This window comes from Rutidosis leptorrhynchoides, chromosome 6, assembly GCF_046630445.1.
Source record: "Rutidosis leptorrhynchoides isolate AG116_Rl617_1_P2 chromosome 6, CSIRO_AGI_Rlap_v1, whole genome shotgun sequence".
NCBI lineage: Eukaryota > Viridiplantae > Streptophyta > Magnoliopsida > Asterales > Asteraceae > Rutidosis > Rutidosis leptorrhynchoides.
In genome coordinates, this window is record NC_092338.1 from 27,030,743 (window position 1) to 27,057,800 (window position 27,058).

The 27,058-nt window shown below is 32.6% G+C and overlaps 1 protein-coding gene across 1 annotated transcript; it reads right to left on the reverse strand.

Moving 5' to 3' along the window:
- Positions 1 to 9,703: 9,703 nt before the first annotated feature.
- LOC139852761 (metal tolerance protein 10-like) lies at positions 9,704 to 11,826 on the reverse strand. The gene is made up of 5 exons (XM_071842090.1): positions 11,764 to 11,826; positions 11,375 to 11,620; positions 11,136 to 11,216; positions 10,214 to 10,444; positions 9,704 to 10,048 (listed from the first exon to the last, which is right to left on the reverse strand). Exons 1-5 carry the CDS (start codon positions 11,809 to 11,811, stop codon positions 9,704 to 9,706), a joined length of 951 nt encoding a protein of 316 aa, XP_071698191.1. The 5' UTR covers positions 11,812 to 11,826.
- Between the last annotated feature and the right edge of the window lie 15,232 nt (positions 11,827 to 27,058).

Genomic DNA, 27,058 nt, shown 5'->3' on the forward strand with positions numbered 1-27,058 from the left:
TAAAAAGGGATGCTATAACTCACAGTGGAAAGTAGTAAAAGTCGGTACGCGGGAATAGTAAGCAAGTGGTTGGTCCGAAAGGTCCTCAACCTAAGTCAAAAGTTACTAAGTCAGTAAATTGTTTCCAAAGGTTTAAAAGTATGTAAATTAGGTCTTAAGTATCATCATCATTCATCATTAAACAAAAAGTGTAAAGTAAGTTTTAAGTCAAGACTAGGGTTTGAAATAAAGGCTGACTTCGTTCAGTCGCCACGACCTCTATACAAACTGAAATGAGGTGAGACCAGTGGCCATGGCTCCGTATATGAGTCCTGAGTCCCCTAGAGGCTGACCAATTTCCAGAACCAAACTCATCTTCATTTGACCGTGGTGACGGTTTAAGTGCGAGTAGGTCAGAAATTTCAGCACAACGTTAAAAGTGTGTAATGACTTTCGGGAGGCCATAGATCCTAAACCGTAACTCAGATTAAGACGAGGTCTAAACGGAAAATCATCTATTCGAACCGAACTAACTGAAAATCAACTTTACAGTAGCCCAGGTAGTCTGATCAGTTCCAGAAATAGTAAGTAAAGGTGTTCCGGTGGGTTCTTGATACTTGATGCTCATCACGGTTCTCATCCTTGATGCGTATAGCTTCAAGTGTACAACTCGTTGATGGGTTTGAATCATCTTAACCAAGGTTTGACTATCATAACACTAGTGTAAGTCTAAGATAAGTTGCACAACTCACTTAAGAGTTGTATGTAGTTTGATGAACCAAAGTTACATCAAGATCTTAGATCCGACACATACATGAGTTACAAAAGTAATATTAAGCTATAAACTTGAAAGTAAACTAAATAAACAAGATCTTAAGTTGTAGAACATAGTTCTTAGTTAGATCTTGAAGATCCTAGGCCCAAAAGTCTAGATCTAAAGTTCTTAAGTTAGATCCTAAGTTATAATACTTGGATCTTTACTTTAATGAAACCATAAGTTATGAAACTTAGATTTTTATCTTGAAAAGTGTATGTAAGCTCATAAGTTCTTGTTTACAACAAAATTAGAAGACCATAAGCTATAGAAACTTAGATCCAACACAAGTATATGAAGTTATTGTAGTGACCCGAACTTTTCCATATTTATATATATATTAAATGAAATTGTTATTTATATGATTAAGTGTTTTCAACATGTTAAGCAATCAAACTTGTTAAGACTTGATTAATTGAAATAGGTTTCATATAGACAATTGCCCACCCAAGTTGACCGGTGATTCACGAACGTTAAAACTTGTAAAAACTATACGATGACATATATATGGTTATATATATAGTTAACATGATTTTATTATAAGTATGTATCTCATTAGGTATTTTAACAATGAGTTATATACATAAAAATGAGACTATTAATTTAAGAAACTCGAAAACGATATATATAACGATTATCGTTATAACAACGTCTTACTAGGTACATATGAATCATATTAAGATAGTGATACACTTGGTTAATTATGTTAAATGATAAGTAAATATATTATTAAGTGTATTAACAATGAAATACATATGTAAAAATAAGACTACTAACTTAATGATTTCGAAACGAGACATATATGTAACGATTATCGTTGTAACGACATTTAACTGTATATATATCATACTAAGATATATTATATATCATAATATCATGATAATATAACAATTTAACATCTCATTTGTTATAATAAACAATGGGTTAACAACATTCAACAAGATCGTTAACCTAAAGGTTTCAAAACAACATTTACATGTAACGACTAACGATGACTTAACGACTCAGTTAAAATGTATATACATGTAGTGTTTTAATATGTATTCATACACTTTTGAAAGACTTCAAGACACTTATCAAAATACTTCTACTTAACAAAAATGCTTACAATTACATCCTCGTTCAGTTTCATCAACAGTTCTACTCGTATGCACCCGTATTCGTACTCGTACAATACACAGCTTTTAGATGTATGTACTATTGGTATATACACTCCAATGATCACCTCTTAGCAGCCCATGTGAGTCACCTAACACATGTGGGAACCATCATTTGGCAACTAGCATGAAATATCTCATAAAATTACAAAAATATAAGTAATCATTCATGACTTATTTACATGAAAACAAAATTACATATCCTTTATATCTAATTCATACACCAACGACCAAAAACACCTACAAACACTTTCATTCTTCAATTTTCTTCATCTAATTGATCTCTCTCAAGTTCTATCTTCAAGTTCTAAGTGTTCTTCATAAATTCCAAAAGTTCTAGTTTCATAAAATCAAGAATACTTCCGAGATTGCAAGTTTACTTCCAAGTTTTCTAAATCCATTCCAAGTAATCATCCAAGATCAAGAAACCTTTGTTACTTACAGTAGGTTATCTTTCTAATACAAGGTAATAATCATATTCAAACTTTAATTCAATTTCTATAACTATAACAATCTTATTTCGAGTGGAAATCTTACTTGAAATTGTTTTCATGTCATGATTCTGCTTCAAGAACTTTCAAGCCATCCAAGGATCCTTTGAAGCTAGATTCATTTTTCTCATTTCCAGTAGGTTTATCCAAGGAACTTGAGGTAGTAATGATGTTCATAACATCATTCGATTCATACATAAAAAGCTGTCTTATTCAACGTTATAAACTTGTAATCATTAGAACATAGTTTAGTTAATTCTAAACTTGTTTGTCAAATAAAGTTAATCCTTCTAACTAGACTTTTAAAATCAACTAAACACATGTTCTATATCTATATGATATGCTAACTTAATGATTTAAAACCCGGAAACACGATAAACACCATAAAACTGGATATACGCCGTCGTAGTAAAACCGGGGGCTATTTTGGTTGGGATAATTAAAAGCTAAGAAGAACTTTGATTTAAAAGCTATACTTCTGGAAAAATAATTTTTCTTATGAATATGAAACTATATCCAAAAATCATGGTTAAACTCAAAGTGAAAGTATGTTTTTCAAAATGGTCATCAAGATGTCGTTCTTTCGACGGAAATGACTACCTCTTTCAAAAATGACTTGTAACTTGTATTTCCGACTATAAACTTATACTTTTTCTGTTTAGATTCATAAAGTTAAGTTCAATACGAAACCGTGGCCACTGGAATCACTCAAAACGGATTAGAAACGAAGAAATGGCGAGTAAAACAAGATTGATAAAAACTACTCATTTTACCTACGTGAAAGTTAGTAATAAATCTATTCCAACCATAACCTAATCAACTTATATTGTATATTATGTAATCTTGAGATACCATAGACACGTATACAATGTTTCGACCTATCATGTCGACCCATCTATATATATATTGCAGAACAACCATAGACACTCTATATGTGAATGTTGGAGTTAGCTATACAGGGTTGAGGTTGATTCCAAAATATATATATTGTTTGAGTTGTGATCAATACTGAGATACGTATACACTAGGTCGTGGATTGATTCAAGATAATATTTATCGATTTATTTCTGTACATCTAACTGTGGACAACTAGTTTTAGGTTACTAACGAGGACAACTGACTTAATAAACTTAAAACATCAAAATGTATTAAAAGTTTTGTAAATATATTTTGAACATACTTTGATATATATGTATATATTGTTATAGGTTTATGAATCAACCAGTGGCCAAGTCTTACTTCCCGACGAAGTAAAAATATGTGAAAGTGAGTTTCATTTGCTCCCTTTTTAAATGCTTTTGCAATATATATTTTTGAGACTGAGAATACATGCGCTGCTTTTATAAATGTTTGACGAAATAGACACAAGTACTTAAAACTACATTCTATGGCTGGATTATTAAACCGAATATGCCCCCTTTTTATTAAGTCTGGTAATCTAAGAATTAGGGAACAGACACCCTAATTGACGCGAATCCTAAAGATAGATCTATTGTGCCTAACAAACCACATCCAAAGTACCGGATGCTTTAGTACTTCGAAATTTATATCATATCCGAAGGGTGTCCCGGAATGATGGGGATATTCTTATATATATGCATCTTGTTAATGTCGGTTACCAGGTGTTCACCATATGAATGATTTTTATCTCTATGTATGGGATGTGTATTGAAATATGAAATCTTGTGGTCTATTGTTACGATTTGATATATATAGGTTAAACCTATTACTCACCAACATTTTTGTTGACGTTTAAAGCATGTTTATTCTCAGGTGAATACCAAGAGCTTCCGCTGTTGCATACTAAAATAAGGACAAGATTTGGAGTCCATGTTTGTATGATATTGTGTAAAAACTGCATTCAAGAAACTGATTTCGATGTAACATATTTGTATTGTAAACCATTATGTAATGGTCGTGTGTAAACAGGATATTTTAGATTATCATTATTTGATAATCTACGTAAAGCTTTTTAAACCTTTATTTATGAAATAAAGGTTATGGTTTGTTTTAAAAATGAATGCAGTCTTTGAAAAACGTCTCATATAGAGGTCAAAACCTCGCAACGAAATCAATTAATATGGAACGTTTTTAATCAATAAGAACGGGACATTTCAGTTATAACTAGAAAGTTATACTTCCATGTTCTTGAACTTACAAAGTTAACTTTGATTCAAGAAAAATGAGATCAAGATTAACTAGTAACACTTGACCAAAATAACATCATCACAAACTTTAAAGTACTTACAAAAGAAGGAAATAAACTAAAGTACAAGTGTTATGTTCATGTTTTGTTTCATACTTAGGAAGATTCAAATCAAAGTTTGAATCTTAGGATTTAAGTCTACAAACATGAACACAAGTATGAATATGAAACTTATGAACTTTAAATCTTGAAAACATTTAAGTGTAGAACCATAAAATAGAAAGTTTAGATTCCTTGTTCTTGACTTCATCAAATAAAGATGGAAGTAACAAGATTTCATGAAGATACAAGTTAGAAAACTTGATCTTTAACAACAACAAATAACTAGTAAGTAATCAACAAACAAGACAAGTAACTTGATGAATGATGGTGGCGGTTTTGGTTAAAGGAAAAAGAAGAAGAAATATTTCATGTTACTTACAAGAAAGGAGAGAAAAGATGAGAGAAAGTTGTAAGTATCTTTGTGTGTGTGTGAAATGAAAGGAAACTAGTGAATAAGTATCTCAAAAAAAAAAAAAGTTTTAATCTCCCTTTTACTCAACCTAGGCTGACGGTCAAGGGGATCAAAGAGGAAGGGATCAATGCAACTTTCAAACATGGGAGAAATGTGATAGCTTAGAGTGGTAATAAAGTTAAATGGTTATGGGAACAAGGTGTAAATATGCAAGTAACAAGATTCCTCATGAACTAACTAATCTAGTTTTGTTTTAATGTAATACTTGCATGATAATAATGGGCTAATTAATCCATTAAGAAAGTAGGGTGGGCTTCCAAGTCCATTAATCATGAGTCCATTAATAGAACACCAAGTATGTAACAAATTAAGTAAATGAGTCCAAGTAATTAACTACTAACATTCGTTAATTAAAATGATTAATAATAATTAATCATAAATGTAAATAATATTCAAAATATTATTCGTGAAAAGTACGCGTGTCACAAAGACAAGTCGGGCCATGAAAAGTTAAATACGGTAACAAGTAACACGTATAAGAACACGTTTATTAAAACGCAAGCATTAATAATAAATTATTAATAATTAAACGTTGAAAAATTCAGGGTCGTTACATTTGGGGGGAGTTTTTGGGGGGAGTTTTAGTATATAGGTATAATAATATAATTTATATATCAATATCTACATAATGAGGTGTTTTGTTTTATTAAACGATAAGAGCACTATTATCGGTCCGTGTTTGGAGCTGCCATTAGCACCGTCATCCAACGGCTCCAATATTAGCAACATGTGGTTGTTTAGTGCTTGGACTACCGTCCTTCACTTTTTCGTTGGATGAAAAGTTGGATCACGTATCACTTGTTGTTATTTATTGTACATTTTGCCTTATTACTTGTACTCATAAATGATTAATTAATTTAGTGGATGTGAGGAAGTGTGTGATGAGTACGTCATGGTTGTTAGCAGTTAGTCTTTTGTTAGTGATGTGAAGAAGATGCTGATGTGACGCCGCTTTGACAGTCCGTGATACCATGACATAACGTAATGGTTAAGAGTGGTATAAAAGAAAAGTAAAATAAAAACAAATAATGAGGTGTTTTATCCGAATTAAATTAATATATATTAAATTTGGTTAAAAGTTCCTTGAAATAATATAATAAAACTAAAGTACTATTGTATTTGAAGAAACTAAAATAATATAGTATTAGTTGAGAAGCATACGAGTGTTTATGGTATACTACTATATGGTATTTTTCCTGATGACTTTTTAGATAGATATGGTATATGGTATATTGAACAAATAATATGATAAACATTAGTGATGAGTGACTAGAGATATATAATCTCTTTCATTAATGAAATATACTTCTTTGCTGTTAAAAAAAAAATAATCTCTTTCATTAAAATCATGATGCCTTTTACTTCTTCCACGTACTTAGAGTGTGTTTTATAAAATTAGTTAGTAAACTATCAGTTGGTAGTTGGTATTTAGTAGTGGATAATAGTTAGATGATACGGAGTAGATGTTAGATTATAATTTTATACATGTATGTAGGTGTTTGACAAAGTAGTTGAAATTATAAAAAAAATAATAACTATAAACTTTTTCTCAAATATTATTTCTAGTAACTTTTAATTTATAGTTTTTTCTATTCATTTAAAAGCTTCAAGATTTTTTAACCAAAGGAAGTTTATTATTTAAAATGAATTTTTTTCTAAAAGCTAGAAGTTGGTGATCTAAAGTAAATTAGTTATGTATATTTTTTTAGTAATATAGATTATTATTAGCATAAGGATTAGTTATGCATTTTTTTATTCTTTGTATTGATTATAAGGTACGATTTGTGGTCTGTGGAATACGGCATGAATGCATGATAGGAATGTCTAAAATATATTTATGCTTGGGTGATAAATTTGTTTAGGCCACCCGATATGTACGCCACCCACCATCCGCCACCAGCCGCCACCCTCTCACCACCGCTGCTAGCATTTCGCCACAGGTGCCGCCAGTTGCTCCTGCAACGGGAGTAACGGGTGTAAGAGTGGGGCCCATGTCCAATTTTTGAATTTGTATTCGGCCGTTGGCTTTTTTTTTTTTCTTCTCTTTTTCCTTTTTCCAACCCAATTTCTATATAAATACCCCACTACTTAACCAAAAACGTACATCATTTTCAAATTTTAACTCTTTCAAAATTCACTCTCAATTTTTATACACAAAAATGGTTTCCACAAACAATGTTACGTTCGAGATTCACGGAGGCGGGTTGTTTTCCACTGACATGGACCGCTACGACGGTGGGGGTGTCGATTATGTAGATGTGCCGGTTACCGGCCTTCTAGTTGGAGAATTGTTCGATTACTTAAGGCGAAACGCTCATTGCGATGAGATTTCGCATTTTGCATACTGGAATAGCGAAAACAACGTCTTCGAGTGGCTCGAGGATAACGATAAATGGGTGTGGCTACTCGGAACCGCAATAATGAAATCCGCAAATGTCGTGTTATATATGAAACATATTTGAGACGAGCTTCCTCACGAAACCGATGGTAGTGCGGATGATTATTATACCGATTAATCGGTATTTTGTTTATGTAGTAGTGTTTTTTTATGTATTCGTGTTTTTTTTACTCCTTTTTTTTTTTTTTTTTTGTATTCGTGCTTTTTTTTTTTTTTTTTTTTTTTGTACTCGTGCCTTTTTATTTTACTAGTAGTTTAATTTTAATTTTATTATAATCGTATTTTTATTATTTAATGTAATTGCCTTTTTTATTAATTTTATTTGTATTTTATTTTGTTTATAAATGTTATTTATAGTTAAGTTTGAAATAATAATAAAAAATGGGTAAAGTGGGGTGGTGAAATTTATGATAGTGAGTATTTAGTGAAAGGAATGTGAAAGAAATGTTAAATGGTTTGTGCTGATGTGGCAGAGAAAATGTTAGTGAAAGAGCTGAACGATAGCAAGTGGCCTTACAGCTTATATGAAGCTAGTGATCTAAAGTTGACTATTTGAGTATGATGAAATTAAAACACGCAAAATAAGATTAATTTATAAATATTAATAGCTATTTTTAGGGATAATCATTTTCTAGTTAAAACATTCCCTTGCTTTGAACTTTTTGGGTGATATTAAGTGGTTTTTAACATTGCCACCCTACAACCAAATGGTTCTTTCATTTTTCTCTTTTTGGTTTCTTTAATCCGTTTGGCATTTTATGTGATTAATGTTTTTATGGATAAATATGTACCTGTGAAATTGATTCTCATGGACCCATCTCCTTTTGATTTTTTCCACTCAATCAAAAGATATAGTATTATTGAATTTTTACAGACAGGAGGATGTTGAATTTCAGTGAATGCAGAAGCCCTGCAAAAAGAGCAGAGAATGCAAGTTTCCCAAGCCCGTCTTTGTATCTGTTGAAGAGTTTTAGATGATCTATGCTTGTGTAGCTTCACCATTATATTATGTTTTAGTATATGTATAGTTGTTACAACGTCTCCTATACGTTACTGTATCATTGCATTATTTCTTAATGTTCTTCACTTCAACTAGAATTTGTTACACAATTTAGGTTGTGTGGATAAAAATCTCAAGTTGGTTTGTTTATTAATTTTAGCTACAAGGGAATGATTCATGATATTTAGTGGTTCAAATTAGTTGAATGATGCTCAAAGTTAATTATAATACCTACTATCAGGTGATTAACTATATTTTTTTGTTTGGTGGTTATTTTCATATATTGAACATTGCGCCATTCCAGCCACTGCTTGGGGTTTACCTCCGCTCCCCAAGTGAGCAAAATGGATAAAATTCACGGGAAAGAAGAGATACAAAAAGTGAAGATTCCGCTGAGACTCTAGTTAGGAGTTCATTAGAGAGATGCTGAGGTAGGGAATTTTATGATGCAAAAAATTGTTCTTCAATGATATGTTTAATAATCTTCAATGCGGAGGTAGGGAATGTTAGTTCCCCGGACCTACATGGTACATCCTAACTTGTGTAGTTTAAAAGATTTAACTTCTAAAAATGTTAAGCTAATGATTTAACATCTAACCAATGATTTCGTTGTCTTCTCAGGCGGGTCAGATATGTGAATTGCGTGAAATACATACGATACAACAATCGTCAGTGCCATTGTTGGCAATTCATGATTATCTCAACAAGATTAATCCAATTAGTTATTTTCTGTTTCGAACCTGCAAGGTTGCGAGTATTAAACTAGTAATTTAATCAAAACAAGTTCTATAATCTATCTCCAAATAACATCATGATTGGTGTACTCTTTCAAGTTCAACTTCTATTAATACCATATTTTAAGTGACCAGACATAAGATAAAAACAATAACCTGATAACTCAGTTATATTGCGAACATCTGAAAATGAATACTTGTCATCTATGAGTATCGTCAAATCTTTATTCGTTTACCAGTTTTACTAGCAAGTTGTACAAGTCAATTAGTTAATCCGTATTATTACCCAACTAAATCTATGTTTACAATCTTAAGAATGCAATTACTATTATTAGTAACTTTAGAACCAGTACAAGTTCAATCAACATCTCGTTACAAAATCTAATTAAGTGAAGAACAAACATCTAGTTTCAAACCTTTCCTTTGTGCTCAGGTGCATGGGTGAACTCAAAATCAACATGAACAAACGCTCGTTCAACTTCCGCTAATTGCTCTAGTTTTATTTGCAATAGTTCACCAATATTATGTGCCTCGCTTAGAATCATATCTTTGGGCAATACTATATCTACTTCTACAAAGTAATGTGTCCCGATTGTATACGCTCTAACTGTATCAATGTGTTTTATTTCTTCATGATGATTCCATACCAAATATGTCAATTTCGCCAGGAATTCAGGTGGAGCAGTTCTCCCAATTAACGACCATACATTCTCTAAAACCGTCCTTGCCCATGTATTTATAGTATAGAATGCTATCTACAAGTGATAAAAATATTACCAAATTTAGTAATCTTGTGTGCAACTAACATCATTGATGATCTATACACCACTAATTTTGTATGCATTAAGACATTGTACTTTACTACATTTTAATGCATATATGATGTGTATGGTTGTATACAGAGGTGGTTGTATACTTACAATTATAGCTCCAACGGGATCAATCCACCATTTGTAACGTATGGCTAAGACGGTAGCGACTAACCCAACTGAATTTGTGATGACGTCGAAGAAATGATCTTGAGCGTACGCTCTCACTATTTCATTTTCAAATCTTCGACAATAAACCATGAGAATAAACTTGACTACTGTCACAAACACCATGATACCAATCACCCACATTTCATTGTCATGATCCTTGTTTGGGTGAGTCTGCAATTAACACAATTTTAGTTCATTAAATTTCTCACTTTTCGTTATATCATACACATTTTTCAGATAACTGGCAAACGGGTCAGGTTGGGCGGGTTTGAGTAATGGGTAACAACGGTTTTGGGTCGAGGTGGGTCATGGGTCAAACGGGTAAAAAATTTAAACGTGTCAGGTTATGTCGATTTGGGTAACAGGTTGAAACAAGTAATGAGTCAAATACGTCCGAACAGGTCACATACTTTTACATATATTTTTTTACATTTATTATATTGTTTTAGTTATTATTATTTATTATTAATACTTATACCTATTATAGAAATATAAGAAAATATTAATATACATAATAATTAATATAACCATTAATGCTATTATAAATGATTGACGGATGAATCACGTTATGCTCGACCCATTTGACTCATTCACAAGGCCCATTAAACCTGTCTCAATTTATTAAACTTTAGGATTTGATACCCATTCAATCCGTTCTTTTATATTTTGTATAAAACCCAATAGGTTGAAGATAAACTCATTAAACCTTTTCTTAAGTTTTGATTTATATTGCCAGGCCTGATTTTTTTCAAGACCCAATTGACCCGGAAGCTTGACTCATTTGACCCAAATTTGAGAGTATGGGTCTTAATTGCCATAATTTTTTTTGTCGTAGCTAAAAAGTTATAAGGAGTATACATACCCCTGCAAGAAGCTCTCTCACAGACTCTAGCAATATCTGAAAACCAAGTGTTGCCATTACTGATGCGAAAACAATGATCCCCTACATCAACGATAACGAATTTTTATCAACTTTATTTGAGTAGTTTCAACTAAATAACTTAAGATTGATCACTTCAAACTTTCAAGACCTTATGCGATTCTTGAAATTGCTCATGAACTATAAAAACTATGAAAGTTCAAGGGTATATGGTTGCTTACAACAGGTTGCATCCTATTCTTTCCGATCGGATAATGATATTGATTTGGATTTCTCATGACATTTGAAGTAAACCATAGAATAAAGCCAGATAACAAGTCCAAAAATGAATCTAAAGTTGATGCAATAACTGCTAACGATCTACTCTCATAGGACGCGTAAACTTTGGCGATGAACAGAACCAAGTTAGCTACGTTGGATACATAGATCGCCATTCTCTCACTGCGAGCAAGATTCTTCATTTCATCCTGTAAATTGTAACACAATTGTGGTCATAAAATACTTATATCACAGATCATAGATGTATCACAATATGCCAAGTTTTTGGTATTGATTCTTTAGTTTGAAAGAAGTTTTGAAACTATGGCTGAAGTAACCATCAAGGACCAACCTCAGTTAGGACTCCAGGTAAAAAATCTGATTTGCTCATTGTTTCCATCTCATTGAACCCTTCATATAGCTCTTCTTGTTTCTTGTAATAAGCTTCAACTTTTATTTGTTTTTCTAAGAGTATATATACATCAAAACAAGTATTATTTGCAGAACATATATAAACGAGTTTTGGGCTGTTACGGATACCTATATATAAACGAGTAAACGGGATTTTTTCTTTAAGGAGTGGCCGATTGAATTTACTATGCGGTCTAACCAGAATAGTATACCCATTTGTCTACATAAAACCAAAGGGCTTATAGTCTGACCGTATTCAACCAAATAGTTTGAGGGTTCAACCCTCTTGTGAGCATATTTGTGAACTAATTCGTGTTGAATGTCTGAGTTGTCGTTCTAAAAAATAAAATAAAAAGTGAAAAATTGTCTGCATAAAATTTAAGCATGTGCCATCATGTATACTTGTGAGTAGTTTTCTGTTAAAATAACTTTGCCCTTGGGAATTATATTTTCTTTTACAAAATTGATTGCATTAAAACGAAACTCTCTACCAAGGAGTTATAAGAGAAAATTACGAAGACTTATAAAATCAATAATTTACGACCTTTATGTTTTAACAAAGAAAATGATAACATACAAAAAAAAGTTACGTAAGGACATATAATAATGGATGCAATTACTTGGAGTAGGGAGAAGCAAACGTCGAAGAGTGGAAGATTCACGATCGCCCAAAGAAGAAGAAGATTGTGGTAATCGAAAATGACTGATATCAAGTCTCCACGATGAAGAATCGTTTGCATTATAGGCAGAATGAGAACATTTATCAGTACCTCCATCAGCGAAATGCTCCTCGAAATGCTCCTCCATCTATCAAGAGCAGATAAAGTTCAAAACTTAGCGTTCCCTAAGCTCGAAATATATATATTTTTTAAAGGATGTGATGTTACATGGATATGCGCATATATATAGTGATTATTGTTTGAAGTTACAACTCAGCAGCATCAACATATACAACAGGAACAACTAATGGCGATTTAATTTAGAGAGAATATATGATACACTTGATTTTTTTTTTTTTTTTTTTTTTTTTTTTTTTTTTTTTTTTTTTTTTTTTTTTGAAAGGCAAGCCCCCCAAAGTGTAGCAAGTGAGGATTGAACTTGGGTCCCTTTGGAACTTTCCAAGCATCCTACCACCAAGCCAACCCCTTGGGGTTATATGATACACTTGATTGAATTAGTAAACTTCATTGCAGTTGCTGTTATTGATATTCGTTTGATATATATAAGATAAAAATGGAGATACAAGTGAACAAGGCTAGTCTAGGGAATTGTGATGAAAGTTTGGACCCACCATGCCATTTCAATAATAGACACACTATGTACCCTTTCGATCAAATATACTAGCACCTTTGTCATCATATGTGTTTTATTAGTAAGAATGTTTTATCCACGTCGTAATTCATACTCGGTAACGACTTGAATAATGTGTCTGCGATTCGGTCACGTACTGTCTACATTTCTTAGTCACGATTTGATTTTCTTGGCTACGACTGTGACGACCCGGAAATTTTCGATCAAATTTAAACTTAATCTTATTATGATTCGACACTATAAGCAAAGTCTGTAAAGGTGAGTCTCAAAATTTTTAAAATACTTCATATATAAAATTACCCTGTGACTATTTCCGACAATTCACGAACAATGATGTGTAATTAAATATGTAAATATATATATATATATATATATATATATATATATATATATATATATATATATATATATATATATATATATATATATATATATATATATATATATATATATATATAAATATAAGTTTATATATATAAATTTTGAATTAATAAAATACACTTTAATCTATTGGAATTAAAAATGTAAATAAATAAGTTATAATTAAAATGCATATCTATATGATATCAATGTATAATTATTATTATATTATATGTATGAATAATAAATATTCGATATATGATATTATATATTACATAATTAATAATAGGTAATATTAATATGATCAGTTTGATTACAAGTTAAAAATATAATACTAACATTGTTAGTACCTTCATTAACATTATTAATATTAACAATAATATTAACATTAAAATCAGTATTAGATATATTATTGAAAGTAAATACACTTAAGTTGTTTATATTATCATGAATCATGAATAATATTAATATTATTATCATTAGTATTGTTATTATTAATATTATTGTTATTATTAATATTAGCATTATTATAATTAGTATTATTGTTCTTAATAATATTATTGTTAAACATTATTATAATTATAATTTGTAATAATATAATTAGTACTATTATATTATTATAAATTTGTATTACTATCATTAAGTGTATTATTATCATATTTATATTTATATTATTAATAAAGTTAATTACAATCTACAAATATAAATACTACTATAAAAACATATTTGTATGAATATTGATATATGTAAATCTAATTATATATATACAGATAAATACATATATCTACTGATATATTAGGAATCAGAATCCACGAATTTTCCATATGAGTTCATACAAAATCTGTTTCAGGTCCCAATCAAACTTTATTTATTTTTTCTATTTTTCTTCCTGAGCGAATAATCCTTGTACTTCTTGTCTGTAGATTGTTAAACGTCGATCTCTTTGTCAATACCAAACAAAAATTTATCACATCATACTACTGCAATTCAAATAGAGGAAGAGAAAAATCAACAGACAGATACAAATTTAGATATCTATCAATATCTGTAAAGCGTATGATTCCGTTTAGGGTCACCATCTACTTCATTATTTTCTTGTTTGTTACTCCTGGCTCGAATACTTCTGTCGAAAATCATCACCACCTTTCTCCTTATTTATCGATATGCATATATGTTACATGACAGAGCGAGAGAGAGAGAGAGGGAGAGATCACCACCTTTCGTTCTTTGAAAACTCACCACCAAAACCACCAATACAACACTAACATCTTTCTTGATCATCTTCACGACACCACCTTGAAATCCATCTTCGATCACCATCACCAAACCATGTATACAAGTTACCTCATTCGAACCATAACTCAAAACCTATCTACCACTACACAATTGCTACTCCACCTAGTTATGTTGCTCGGTTTTCCAGCCAAAATAGCATACCTACTACAGCCGTTTTCTGTTTCAAAACCATAGTTAAACCGCCACTCAAACCTATGTAAAACTGCTACACCTCGCCTCTTCATTTTTTTTCTCTGTTCACGCCACCACCACAACACTATCGCTATATAATCACCATTTCTCTTTTGGTCCAAGAGCTTCACCGCCACCAATACAAACCACCTTTGATTATCGCCAGAAACTGTTGTACGTTTCTGTTTCTATCAAACCAACTTTAATGAACCATTGAAAAACAAACTGTAAGCTATTATACATATATGCAAGTGTGATTATGGGTCCAAGTGGCCTTTGCTTACATTATTATATATAGATTGAGTGGGTAGCATATTGACCTCATCCCAAATAATTAAAGATCCCACACCCATTACACCACACAAAATTATCGATACAATGTTCCTTTTTGGTTTAATAATGGAGGGTGACATAATGATAATTAAGTAATTACTTTCCCGCTTCTCACTTCTAATTGCCGTTAAAGGTTTTACCAAACCTTCCACTTACAACACCTTTACTACAATTACATGCTTAATTACTACCAAACTGCATCACCTTGGAGTTTCATCTACTATTCGATCACGATCACTACTACCTTTCTGTTTGATATTACCTCCTTCGGTTTTTCATCGCGACTATTCGAAAACTGCACCCTTGTTTCTGTTTTTCTGTGATCCGTAAACAACCAACACCCCAATTATTATTTTGGGTTTGTCAACTTGCAAAAGTGAGCAAGGGTGAATCAATTAATTATCAAATTGGTAGGGTCCTTGTAGTTCCTAGTGTCGACAAAGACAGAATTAAAAGAGATTACTTCCATAATTTTTTTTTTGATTCGGAAGATTTAACACTTTATATAATTACTAGATCAAGAAAGGGGCATGAGTTGTTTATTGGGTTAAAATAAACAAACTAGTGATAATGGTAAAACATGATGATGGTGTTATATATATATATATATATATATATATATATATATATATATATATATATATATATATATATATATAATATATATATCATGATGTATTAAGTTATACATGATGCATGATAAAGATAACGATGGAATGATGATGATGTCGTGTATGTGTGATGACGATGGAGGATACATGATAATGTATGATGATAGATGGATTGATAGATGGAACGATGATGAAGATGTTGATGATCATGTACGCGGGAATGATAGAAAATGATTTGATGATTATATTATGATTTAGGTTTATGATTCGGGTTATGAATATGATGATGATACAGAGTATGATGCAGCGAGAATGAAAATGATGTATGATGAGAAAAGGATTTTAGTGATGTTAGTAAAGAAGATGAAAACATAAAACTTGTTAAAAAAAATTAACATCTTAATTAGATTAGAAAAGAAACATTGGAGCAATGGTCAAAGGTGTTTGTGCTTATTCAGAAGGTCACAGGTTCGAGCCTGGGGAGCTGCAAATTTTTATTTTTTTTAGATAATGAAGCAGAAGGATACAGTCAGACAGGGATTAAAAGAATTTAATCCGAGAAACAAATTAGAAGGGAGCAGATGGTGGTATGACAATTCTTTTTAGAAACCTTATTTTTGAGGTAGAATTATTATTTTTATTATTATTATTATTATTATTATTATTATTGTTGTTGTTGTTGTTATAAGTATTAAGTATTATTATTTTTATTATTATCATTAACACATTATTATTAATAATATTATTATCATTATTATAATTATTAACGTTATTATTATTATTATGATTACCAACAAAAAAATAAAATAAAGATACAAATAATATCATGAAAATGATTAGGTTACAATGAATTATTATTAATATCATTATTTTAGTATTATTATAATTTTAACAAACAAATAATATTTATATAAAAATATTTCTTTACATGTATCATAATTATATTAATATTAGATATTGTTTTAAAATGAAATGTTATTATTATAAAATATTAATTAAATTACATATGATAGATAAACATATGTTAATATAATCATATATATAAATATAAATTAGTTATCTAAAGTATATAAAATAGTTAAAACTAATTTATTTATTAATATCATATATATATTATTAAGTATATTAATATATATATATATATATATATATATATATATATATATATATATATATATATATATATATATATTAAGTATATTAATTCTATATATATATATATATATATATATATATATATATATATATAGAATTAAGAAAGTATATATATATATATATATATATATATATATATATATATATATACTTTCTTAATTCTTATTATAAGTCTTAATATATACACAAATGATATAGGTTCGTGAATCCGAGGCCAACCCTATACTTATTCAATGTCGTCCTATGTATTTTTACTACAAAATACAGTATGGTGAGTTTCATTTGCCTTTTTACCCTTTATATTTTTGGGCTGAGAATACATGCGCAATTTTTATAAATGTTTTACGAAATAGACACAAGTAATTGAAACTACATTATATGGGTGAATGATCGAAGCCGAATATGCCCCTTTTGCTTGGTAACCTAAGAATTAGTAAACCGATCTGCTAATTGACGCGAATCCTAAAGATAGATCTATTGGGCCTAACGAACCCCATCCAAAGTACCGGATGCTTTAGTACTTCGATGTTGTTTTTATCATGTCCGAAGGATTTCCCGGAATGATAGGGGATATTCATATATGCATCTTGTTAATGTCGGTTACCGGGTGTTCACCATATGAATGATTTTTGTCTCTATGCATGGGACGTATATTTATGAGAACTGGAAATGAAATTCTTGTGGTCTATTAAAATGATGAAAATGATCGATTATGATAAACTAATGAACTCACCAACCTTTTGGTTGACACTTTAAAGCATGTTTATTCTCAGGTATTAAAGAAATCTTCCGCTGTGCATTAGCTCATTTTAAGGATATTATTTGGAGTCATTCATGGCATATTTCGAAAGACGTTGCATTTGAATCGTTGAGTTCATTAAGATTATTACTAAGTCAATTATAGTTGGATGTATTATGAAATGGTATGCATACTGTCAACTTTCGATGAAAAGAAAGTTTGTCTTTTAAAAACGAATGCAAAGTTTGTAAAATGTATCATATAGAGGTCAAATACCTCGCGATGTAATCAACTATTGTGAATCGTTTATAATCGATATGGACTTCGTCCGGATGGATTAGGACGGGTCTCCACAACGACCAATCTATGACCGAAATTTCTAAGTCACAACTTGATTTTCTCTGCTATGATCTAGTCATGATCGAGATTACTTAAACAATGTATAAATTAGGTATTGGTGTATCGGTGAGATTTCCCATAAAGGAGGTCAGGGTTCGATCTCCTTGAGCAACAAGATATTTCCCTTGAGGTTACCCGCTCATTTCACGTGCCTCGGAGGTTGTGGACGTCTTGCGTTCGAGCCTCGCATGAGGGAGTTTTACCACACGCGATGACTGTATGGATTCGCTGTAGGGGTTAATCTTCTCTTAATGGACGGTAAGACTGTAATGTTCGTCTATGAAAATGATCGGGTGCGTGTGTTTCGACATCACGTTCGAACCCTATCAGTGATTCATAACTGTCGTTAAAAAAAAAAAAAAAAAAAAAAAAAAACTAAAGGTGTTTTGACATTACCAAAAAGTCAAAATTCACCTGAACAATTTATACATTGATTATTCAATAAATCAATCACGAAGTTGGTGTAGTGTTTAGCATATCTTAAAACAAGATCTTATCTACAAATATTTCTACTAACGTATCTTGAGGTGACCAATGAAAAGGTCAAAATCAGCAACGCGATCATCTCTTGAGGTGACCAATGAAAAGGTCAAAATCAGCAACGCGATAATCTGATTAAAGAGTGTACACCTAAATAAAAATATATTTGTCCTTCACCAAATAATTCTAACATAAAAAAACTTCATCTCTTACAAAAATAATCACCTCTTATTATTTTAACCTTACATTTTATTGCTCATAAGTTTGTGTGCAACTAACAGCATAAACTAAATAGCATATGCCCAAAATAAATTTAGTATGTTTTAGAAAAATTGGTTCTTTTGATATTAAAAGTATATTATATGTATGTTTTATAAAGTTCATTCTTTTGATAATAAAAATATGCATGTAAAATGATATATCCTGGGAAGGTAGCTAGAGAGATTGAGTTGATGTTTAGCAAGTATTCTTCCAACATTGTTTATTAAAGTCCTCTTTATAGGCACTCATCATGCTTTTTCTTGTCCGATACTTTTATATATGTTTGTTTATTAAATTTATAATCTTATTGCTAACACCAATAATTTAAGAGTAAGAATCTACAAAGCAGGCCAACCAAAAACAAAAAGAAAAAATAAACACCAAGGTAAAACTTAGCAAGTTAGCATTGACTTAGCCCATAAACACCCTAAATTAGCGAAGCAAAAGACCCTTAACATCTTGTTTATTCTTAGCCCATTAGTCTAGACATCTTTTGAGATACCCGAGATCGAACTGACCTAAGTTTAAGGTTACCACCTAGGCCTTAGAAACAACTGATAACTTTGCACCACAAAGACCCTTTTCCCACAATTCAATTTTGACAAAATTCCACAATCTTGTACACCTACTCGCTCCCTGTCACAGTTTTCTATTTTTCAAACTTGGCTCTGCACTGCCAGATTTTCCCATTTTCCGAACACCGGGCATCTCGCCGTTCGTTGGAAAACTCTTGGTTTTTCGGTCTCTTTCGTTTCCTTTTCTTCTACCTGCTCTCCCAGCCGTTCTTTCCTTTTTTTTCCTACATGGCTTCGATTTCGAGTTCCGGCCAGTTTTCTAGCCACCAATGCCCATACTTAGGCGATGAGTACAGTGGTGGCACACCTGTACTAAGAGTTTTCGATGGTGGCTGCCCTCGTTTAGTTTGTTGGTGTCTTTACATGCTCTCGTAACCCGGTTTAAGGTCGTCAAAAATTTTTTATGTTTCGCCAACATTGTTTGTTAATGTCACCGGTGGTTTCATGCAACCTTTCCTTGCGCTTTGACATGGTTTATATCGTTATTTTCGGTTGATGTTATCTCTCCCATGTTTTATGTTATTCCTTGGCCGCAGGGGCTGATCAACTAAGGGTCAACTAGGGGCAGTTGACCCCAATGAAAAAATTATATTTAGTGCATCTAGTTACTTTCGAACCTTATAAATTAAGCCCATGAAAAAATACGCCCCCAGTGGACTAAGTAAAGGCAGCAACTTTCTAAGTTTGATAGTTCCATGTGTCTTTATATAGAGATGAAATTGTAGGACAAATGTGTGTATGTATCGATGTGGGACTAGTTCCATCTATATTTGTTTATATATATAAATTAAATAGTGGGAAGAATATGTGTATGAATCGGTGTGGGAGTTAATCTAACTTCAGTGATGTATTATTTATGCTCTTTATTTTTTTTTCTTTTTGAAGTCCAATAAGTAAATGAATTTATTAATTATTAATTTGATTTCAAGCAATCATACCCACACCCACTTTATTGAATTATCAATGAATGAGTAGTCTTTGAACAACTTAAAACGAAAATTGGCATATAATATGGTGCTAAGAGTAATTACGATCTCTTAGTATAGTAATTAGATGTAAATTTTAAAATCAAAGAACAATTTTCTCGATTAATATCTCAACATTTCTTCTATGTAAAATTTAATAATGGATGTCATTTTTTATGGATTCGAGATAACCCAACCCTGTTTTTCATACATAACCGGACCCGTTTCAGTTTTAGCGAATTAATGCCCCCAGTAAAAATATTTTCTGGATCCGCCAGTGCTTGGCCGTGATATGTTATTTCGACGGCCGTTCACCTCGGTCTTAATGTTGTCCTTTGGTTGAGATGGACTATTTGGCCCCCGAATTGTTGCTCATCTTGATTATGGTTTCTTGTTTTTTGGCTCCGACTGTACAAGTTGAAAGTCTTCACATTATTAAGGGTGACTTCTGGTGGTCATGTTGATCATATCGACTTTAAAAGGTCCTTTTCTAGATGTGTTTGGGATTCTGTTTCTCAATTGGTTCACGGTCTAGATAGCCATGATTGGGTGATAGTGGCGAGTGAAATTGCTGGTTCTCCTACGAAAACTGCTAATTCCCTTGTGCAGAAGCTATTGTTCGCAGTGTCGGTGTACTTTATCTGGCATGAAAGAAACTCAAGATTATTTAAGCGAAAAAGACGATCTACTGAGGAGTTGTTTGCTGTGATTTATTCAGCTGTCATATTGAGGCTCTGGTCTGTTCGTTTTAAGGATTCTCATAAGGTTAAACAACTTAAGATCGCTTGGAAGATAGAGTAATGTCTCGGTTTTTTGTTTCTCCTATGGCTTGTGTGATGACCCGAAAAATTTCGACTAATTTAAACCAATTCTCTTTATGATTTAATATTATGTAAATATACATATATGTATGTATATATATATATATATATATATATATATATATATATATATATATATATATATATATATTATAAGATGTACAAGTAAAAACGACTTTCCTACAGTAAAACATTAATTGCTACAGTAAAAATGACTTTCCTACAGTAAAACATTAACTGCTACAGTAAAAATGACTTTGCTACAGTAAAACACTATTTGCTACAGTAAAACCGTATTTTGCTACAGTGCTACAGTGAAAACGACTTTGCTACAGTGATTTGCTACAGTAAAACACTATTTGCTACAGTAACACTATTTGCTACAGTAAAACACTATTTGCTACAGTAAAACACTATTTGCTACAGTAAAATACTATTTGATGTCGACGAACTAGCAAACAGAAACAGAAAAGGCGGCCATGCGATCGCATGGCAAAAACACTGAAAACTCATGCGATCGCATGAGCTACAGTAAATCGAAAAGTAATATAAATACGCAGTTTGTTCGACGATGTTTTTCATATTTAACTTAATATTTATATTTATATTATAATTATAATTTTAAATTTAAGTTTAATAATAATAAGGTATATACGAGGGTGTTTTAATTCGGGTTTCAAACCGCTTTAAGCTAAGGAAATATTAGGTATTATTCGGGGTATTATTCTTGAATCCAAGGCCAACCATACAGTCATCTACCATCATTACGTCTACGCAATTTGCCTACAATATTGAATCGCAATATTGAACTGTGAGTTATAGTCTCCCTTTTTAAATACTTTAAATATTTTTGGGCTGAGAATACATGCAATTTATTTTAAACGCAATAAGACACAAGTACATACAAAATTCTACACTGAGTTAAACCGAAAATCCCTTAGCTTTGGTAACTAGTAGCTGCCAGTACATAGGATATGGACTGGTGGGCGCGAATAATTGTATATGGATCCATAGGGCTTGACATCCCCGTCCGAGCTAGAGCGCTAGCCTTTTAACGGACGTATGTTATTTGAGTTTAAGACACGTTGGTTTGCGCGTATTAAAACGAATGGGGTAATTATCACTATAGCGTTAAGTTTAGTTACCAGGGTGCTCTGTTACGTAGAATCTATTGATAAACTTTTGATGAAATCTTGTGGTCTATCTTTATATATGTTTATGACTCGAGCAATTAAACCTATAACTCACCAACATTCGTGTTGACTTTTTAGCATGTTTTATTCTCAGGTCCTTAGAATGCTTCCGCTGTGATGTGCTTGTTGCCTGCATGGAGTCTCTCATGCTTTGTACAAAGTTTATTGCATTCAAAATAAAACTGCGTTGTGTAATAAATAATTGGACTGTGATGTCAACCCGTAAATTAAAGACTTATGTATTTCGGGGTTTTGCTTATACCTAAGCACTTGCCCACATGTTTATAACTTTCTATGTTTAGAAAGTCACTTATTTTAATGAATGCAATATTTTATCAAAACGTATCATATAGAGGTCAAAACCTCACTGTGGAATCAATGATTAACGTGCCGCGTCAATAGCGATTTTGACGGGTCGTTACAGTTGGTATCCGAGCTTGAGGTCATAGGGAACCAGAAATTACATTAGTGTGTTTAACTGGTAATTGTTAGGATGCATTAGTGAGTCTGGACTATGACCATATCTGTTGTTACTGATTTTTGCTTATTATTTGGTCAAAAACATTATATGTGATATATTTATATGCTAACGTAATTGTTGTTTCAATTATGTGATAGATGACTTCCTCTAATCCTATCATTTTGTACGACTCGGAATCGGACACTGAATCTATTCTATCCACAACTGAAAAGGGCGTTCCAGTACCTATTAAAGAAGAAATTGTGTTAGCCGGGGAATCTCAACTCCCGGTAAACCCAGAGGAGGTTCCAGCTCCACCCAGCTTTAGTTTTCCGGAGCCACAGTATCGTTGGCATGGACCCATGATCCCTGGAGTAAAAGAGGATCGTCCATTTTTAAACAAATATGGACATTGGTCCAGATATACCACCGACGGGCGGGTTGTGCCAATTACGCCTGGCAGATTTCGGTTCATGACCACCGGTACATATTCTTGCAGTTCGTCGTCATATTCTCCTACACATGACTCAGATAGTTCGTCATCAGACGAGATCAGTAAGGAGGAGGATTTCGCTAATGAAATAAAAGAGATCACTAAGGAGAAATTCCAACTTGCTATGGATAATAAAAACAACCACAATAATAAAATGTCCTTAATTATTAAAAAGGAACATGACCATTCGATCCGTAACCACCCTTATTGTATTAAACCCACTGAGGTAACGGGTACCTCAAAACCCCAACTAAAAATAAAATACACTGCCAGAATGTCTGTCGGACCATGTGCACACAAACAATTGGCAGAGAGAACCAAATGGGAAGAAGTTTCTGATAGTTCTGAATAAACGACCTCGCAACCATAAATCTTCCATGCGCTATTTTATTGCTTATGTGTGCTACTCTATCTTGTTATGTAAAATAAGCATATGTAAAATATCAGTATTGTATGGTATTGTATTATTTTGGTTTATTAATAATAAATGCATGGAATGATTATTTGTATTATTACTACTTCTTATTATTATTATTACATAATAATGTAGTAACTCGCTATAATTTTCATAGTGGAATATTATTAGGATTTTAGTAGTTGATTCCTTGTACTAGCTATTATGTATGAACTTAACGGGTAGGTAATACCCTAGAAATAATTATAAAATGCTAATAAGAAGAAAAGGCTTTTATAATAATCGGTTCATATTATTAATATGCTACGATTAACTATTGACAACTCATTTTACCTATAATATTCTATATGATTAAATTATATCTGTTGTGTTTATTGAAGAAACATGTCTCAAATGACGGATGCTGAGTTTGAGCAACTAGTCGAGAAACGTGTGAATGAAAGAATTGCTGCAGCCGAGGCAGCAAAAGCAACAGGCGAAGCAGCAGCCAAAGCAGCAGCCGTAAACACAAACTCACGAAACGGATGCTCATACAAAACTTTTCAAGGATGCAAACCACAGACGTTTAGTGGAACCGAGGGACCAGTCGGTCTAACCCGATGGTTTGAAAAGATGGAGTCCGTTTTCAAAATCAGTAATTGTGCGAACGGAGACAAGTCAAAGTATGCTTCGTGTACGTTGCAAGACGGTGCACTTACTTGGTGGAACAATTATGCTAAAGCAGAAGGAATAGATACGGCATATGATATCTCTTGGGAAGAACTGAAAAAGATGCTAATCGAGGAGTACTGTCCTCGAAACGAGATCAGAAAAATGGAATCTGAGTTACGTAATCTGAAGGTTATCGGCGCGAATCTCAATAACTATGAAAAGCGTTTCATGGAACTAGCCTTGTTGTGTCCCGAATTAGTGCCAAACGAGAAACGAAAGATAGAAATGTATATTGACGGTTTATCGATCAATATCAAAGGAAATGTTACATCGTCCAAACCGAATACGATGCAGGAAGCCATGACAATGGCACACCAACTCATGGACCAGATCACAGAGAGTTCGATTAAGGCACCAATTACCGAAGTCAAGACAACTGAAGGAAAGAGGAAATGGGAAGACTATAAGGGCAAAAGTACTCACCTGAAGAAACAAGAAACTTTTAAAGGTAACCAAGATGGGGCAACTGCAAGTCCAAACTATAAGGGACCTCATCCGTTCTGCAAAAGGTGTTACACACATCATGCAGGCTATTGCCAAGTGGTCTGTGATAAGTGCAACAAGAAAGGACATGTGGCGAAAGATTGTTATGCCACCGTTTCTGAAGTAAAGACAAAATTGACCGATGTCAAGAAATGTTTTGGATGCGGGAAGTCTGGTCACTTTATAAATCAATGCCCTGATAAGGAGAAGAACAAAGAACCCGCACGTGGGAGGGCATTTAATGTTAGTGCCAGTAAAGCACGTGAGGATCCTAATCTTGTCACGGGTACGTTTACCGTTAATAATCAACTAGCTTCTATTATGTTTGATACGGGTGCTGATAGAAGTTATATGTGTAAAGACTTTAGTTTTAAACTAAAATGTGCATCATTACCTCTAGACGATAAATATACTATTGAATTAGCTAATGGTAAACTGATAAAAGCCGATAAAATTTGTCATGGTTGCGAAATGAATCTCGCTGGTGAAACCTTCAAAATTGATTTGATACCCGTAGAATTAGGAAGTTTTGATGTAATCGTTGGCATGGACTGGATGTCCAAAACAAGAGCGGAAGTTGTTTGCGCTGAGAAAGCAATCCGCATCCCTCGTAAGGATGAAACGTCATTAATGATTTATGGGGAGAAGAACAACTCAAAACTGAACTTTATCAGCTGCATGAAGGCCCAGAAACTTATAAGAAAAGGTTGTTATGCTATTCTGGCACACGTAAAGAAGATCGATACTGAAGAAAGAAGCATTGATGACATGCCAGTTGTAAGAGAATATCCCGGAGTATTTCCAAAAGAATTACCGGGGCTACCTCCACTCAGATGTGTAGAATTCCAGATTGATCTCATACCAGGAGCTGCACCTGTAGCCCGATCTCCATATACACTTGCACCTTCAGAAATGCAAGAATTACAAGACCAGTTGCAAGAATTATCGGACCGTGGATTTATTCGTCCTAGTTTTTCACCTTGGGGTGCTCCTATTCTGTTCGTCAAGAAGAAGGATGGATCTATGAGAATGTGCATAGATTACCGAGAATTAAACAAATTAACGATCAAGAATCGGTACCCATTACCGAGGATTGATGATTTGTTTGATCAATTGCAAGGATCAAGTGTTTATTCCAAGATTGATCTACGCTCCGGATATCATCAGCTGAGAGTGAAGGAAGAAGATGTTCCTAAAACCGCGTTCAGAACCCGTTACGGTCACTATGAATTTCTAGTCATGCCTTTTGGATTGACTAATGCTCCAGCAGTATTCATGGATCTAATGAATCGCATCTGTAGACCGTATTTAGACAAATTTGTCATTGTTTTTATCGACGACATATTGATTTACTCGAAGAACAAGGAAGAACATGAGCAACACTTAAGACTGGTACTAGAGATACTCAAGAAAGAAGAATTGTACGCAAAATTTTCGAAGTGTGATTTCTGGTTACAAGAAGTACAATTTTTGGGACATGTTGTCAGTAAACATGGAATTAAAGTTGACCCTGCCAAGATCGAAGCCATTAGTAAATGGGAAACACCGAAGACTCCAACACAAATCCGCCAATTCTTAGGTCTTGCTGGTTACTACCGAAGATTCATTCAAAATTTCTCTAGAATCGCCAAACCCTTAACTTCATTGACTCAAAAGGGAAAGAAGTATGATTGGTCCACAGAACAGGAATCCTCATTCCAGTTGTTAAAGAAGAAGTTAACGTCTGCACCCATTTTGTCATTACCAGAAGGAAATGATGATTTCGTGATCTATTGTGACGCTTCGCGCCAAGGTTTAGGATGTGTATTAATGCAACGCACAAAAGTTATCGCATATGCCTCACGACAACTAAAAATTCATGAAAAGAACTATACAACACACGATTTGGAACTTGGAGCTGTAGTTTTTGCACTCAAAATATGGAGACACTATCTATATGGCACCAAGTGTACAGTGTACACTGACCATAAGAGTCTTCAGCATATTTTTGATCAAAAACAACTC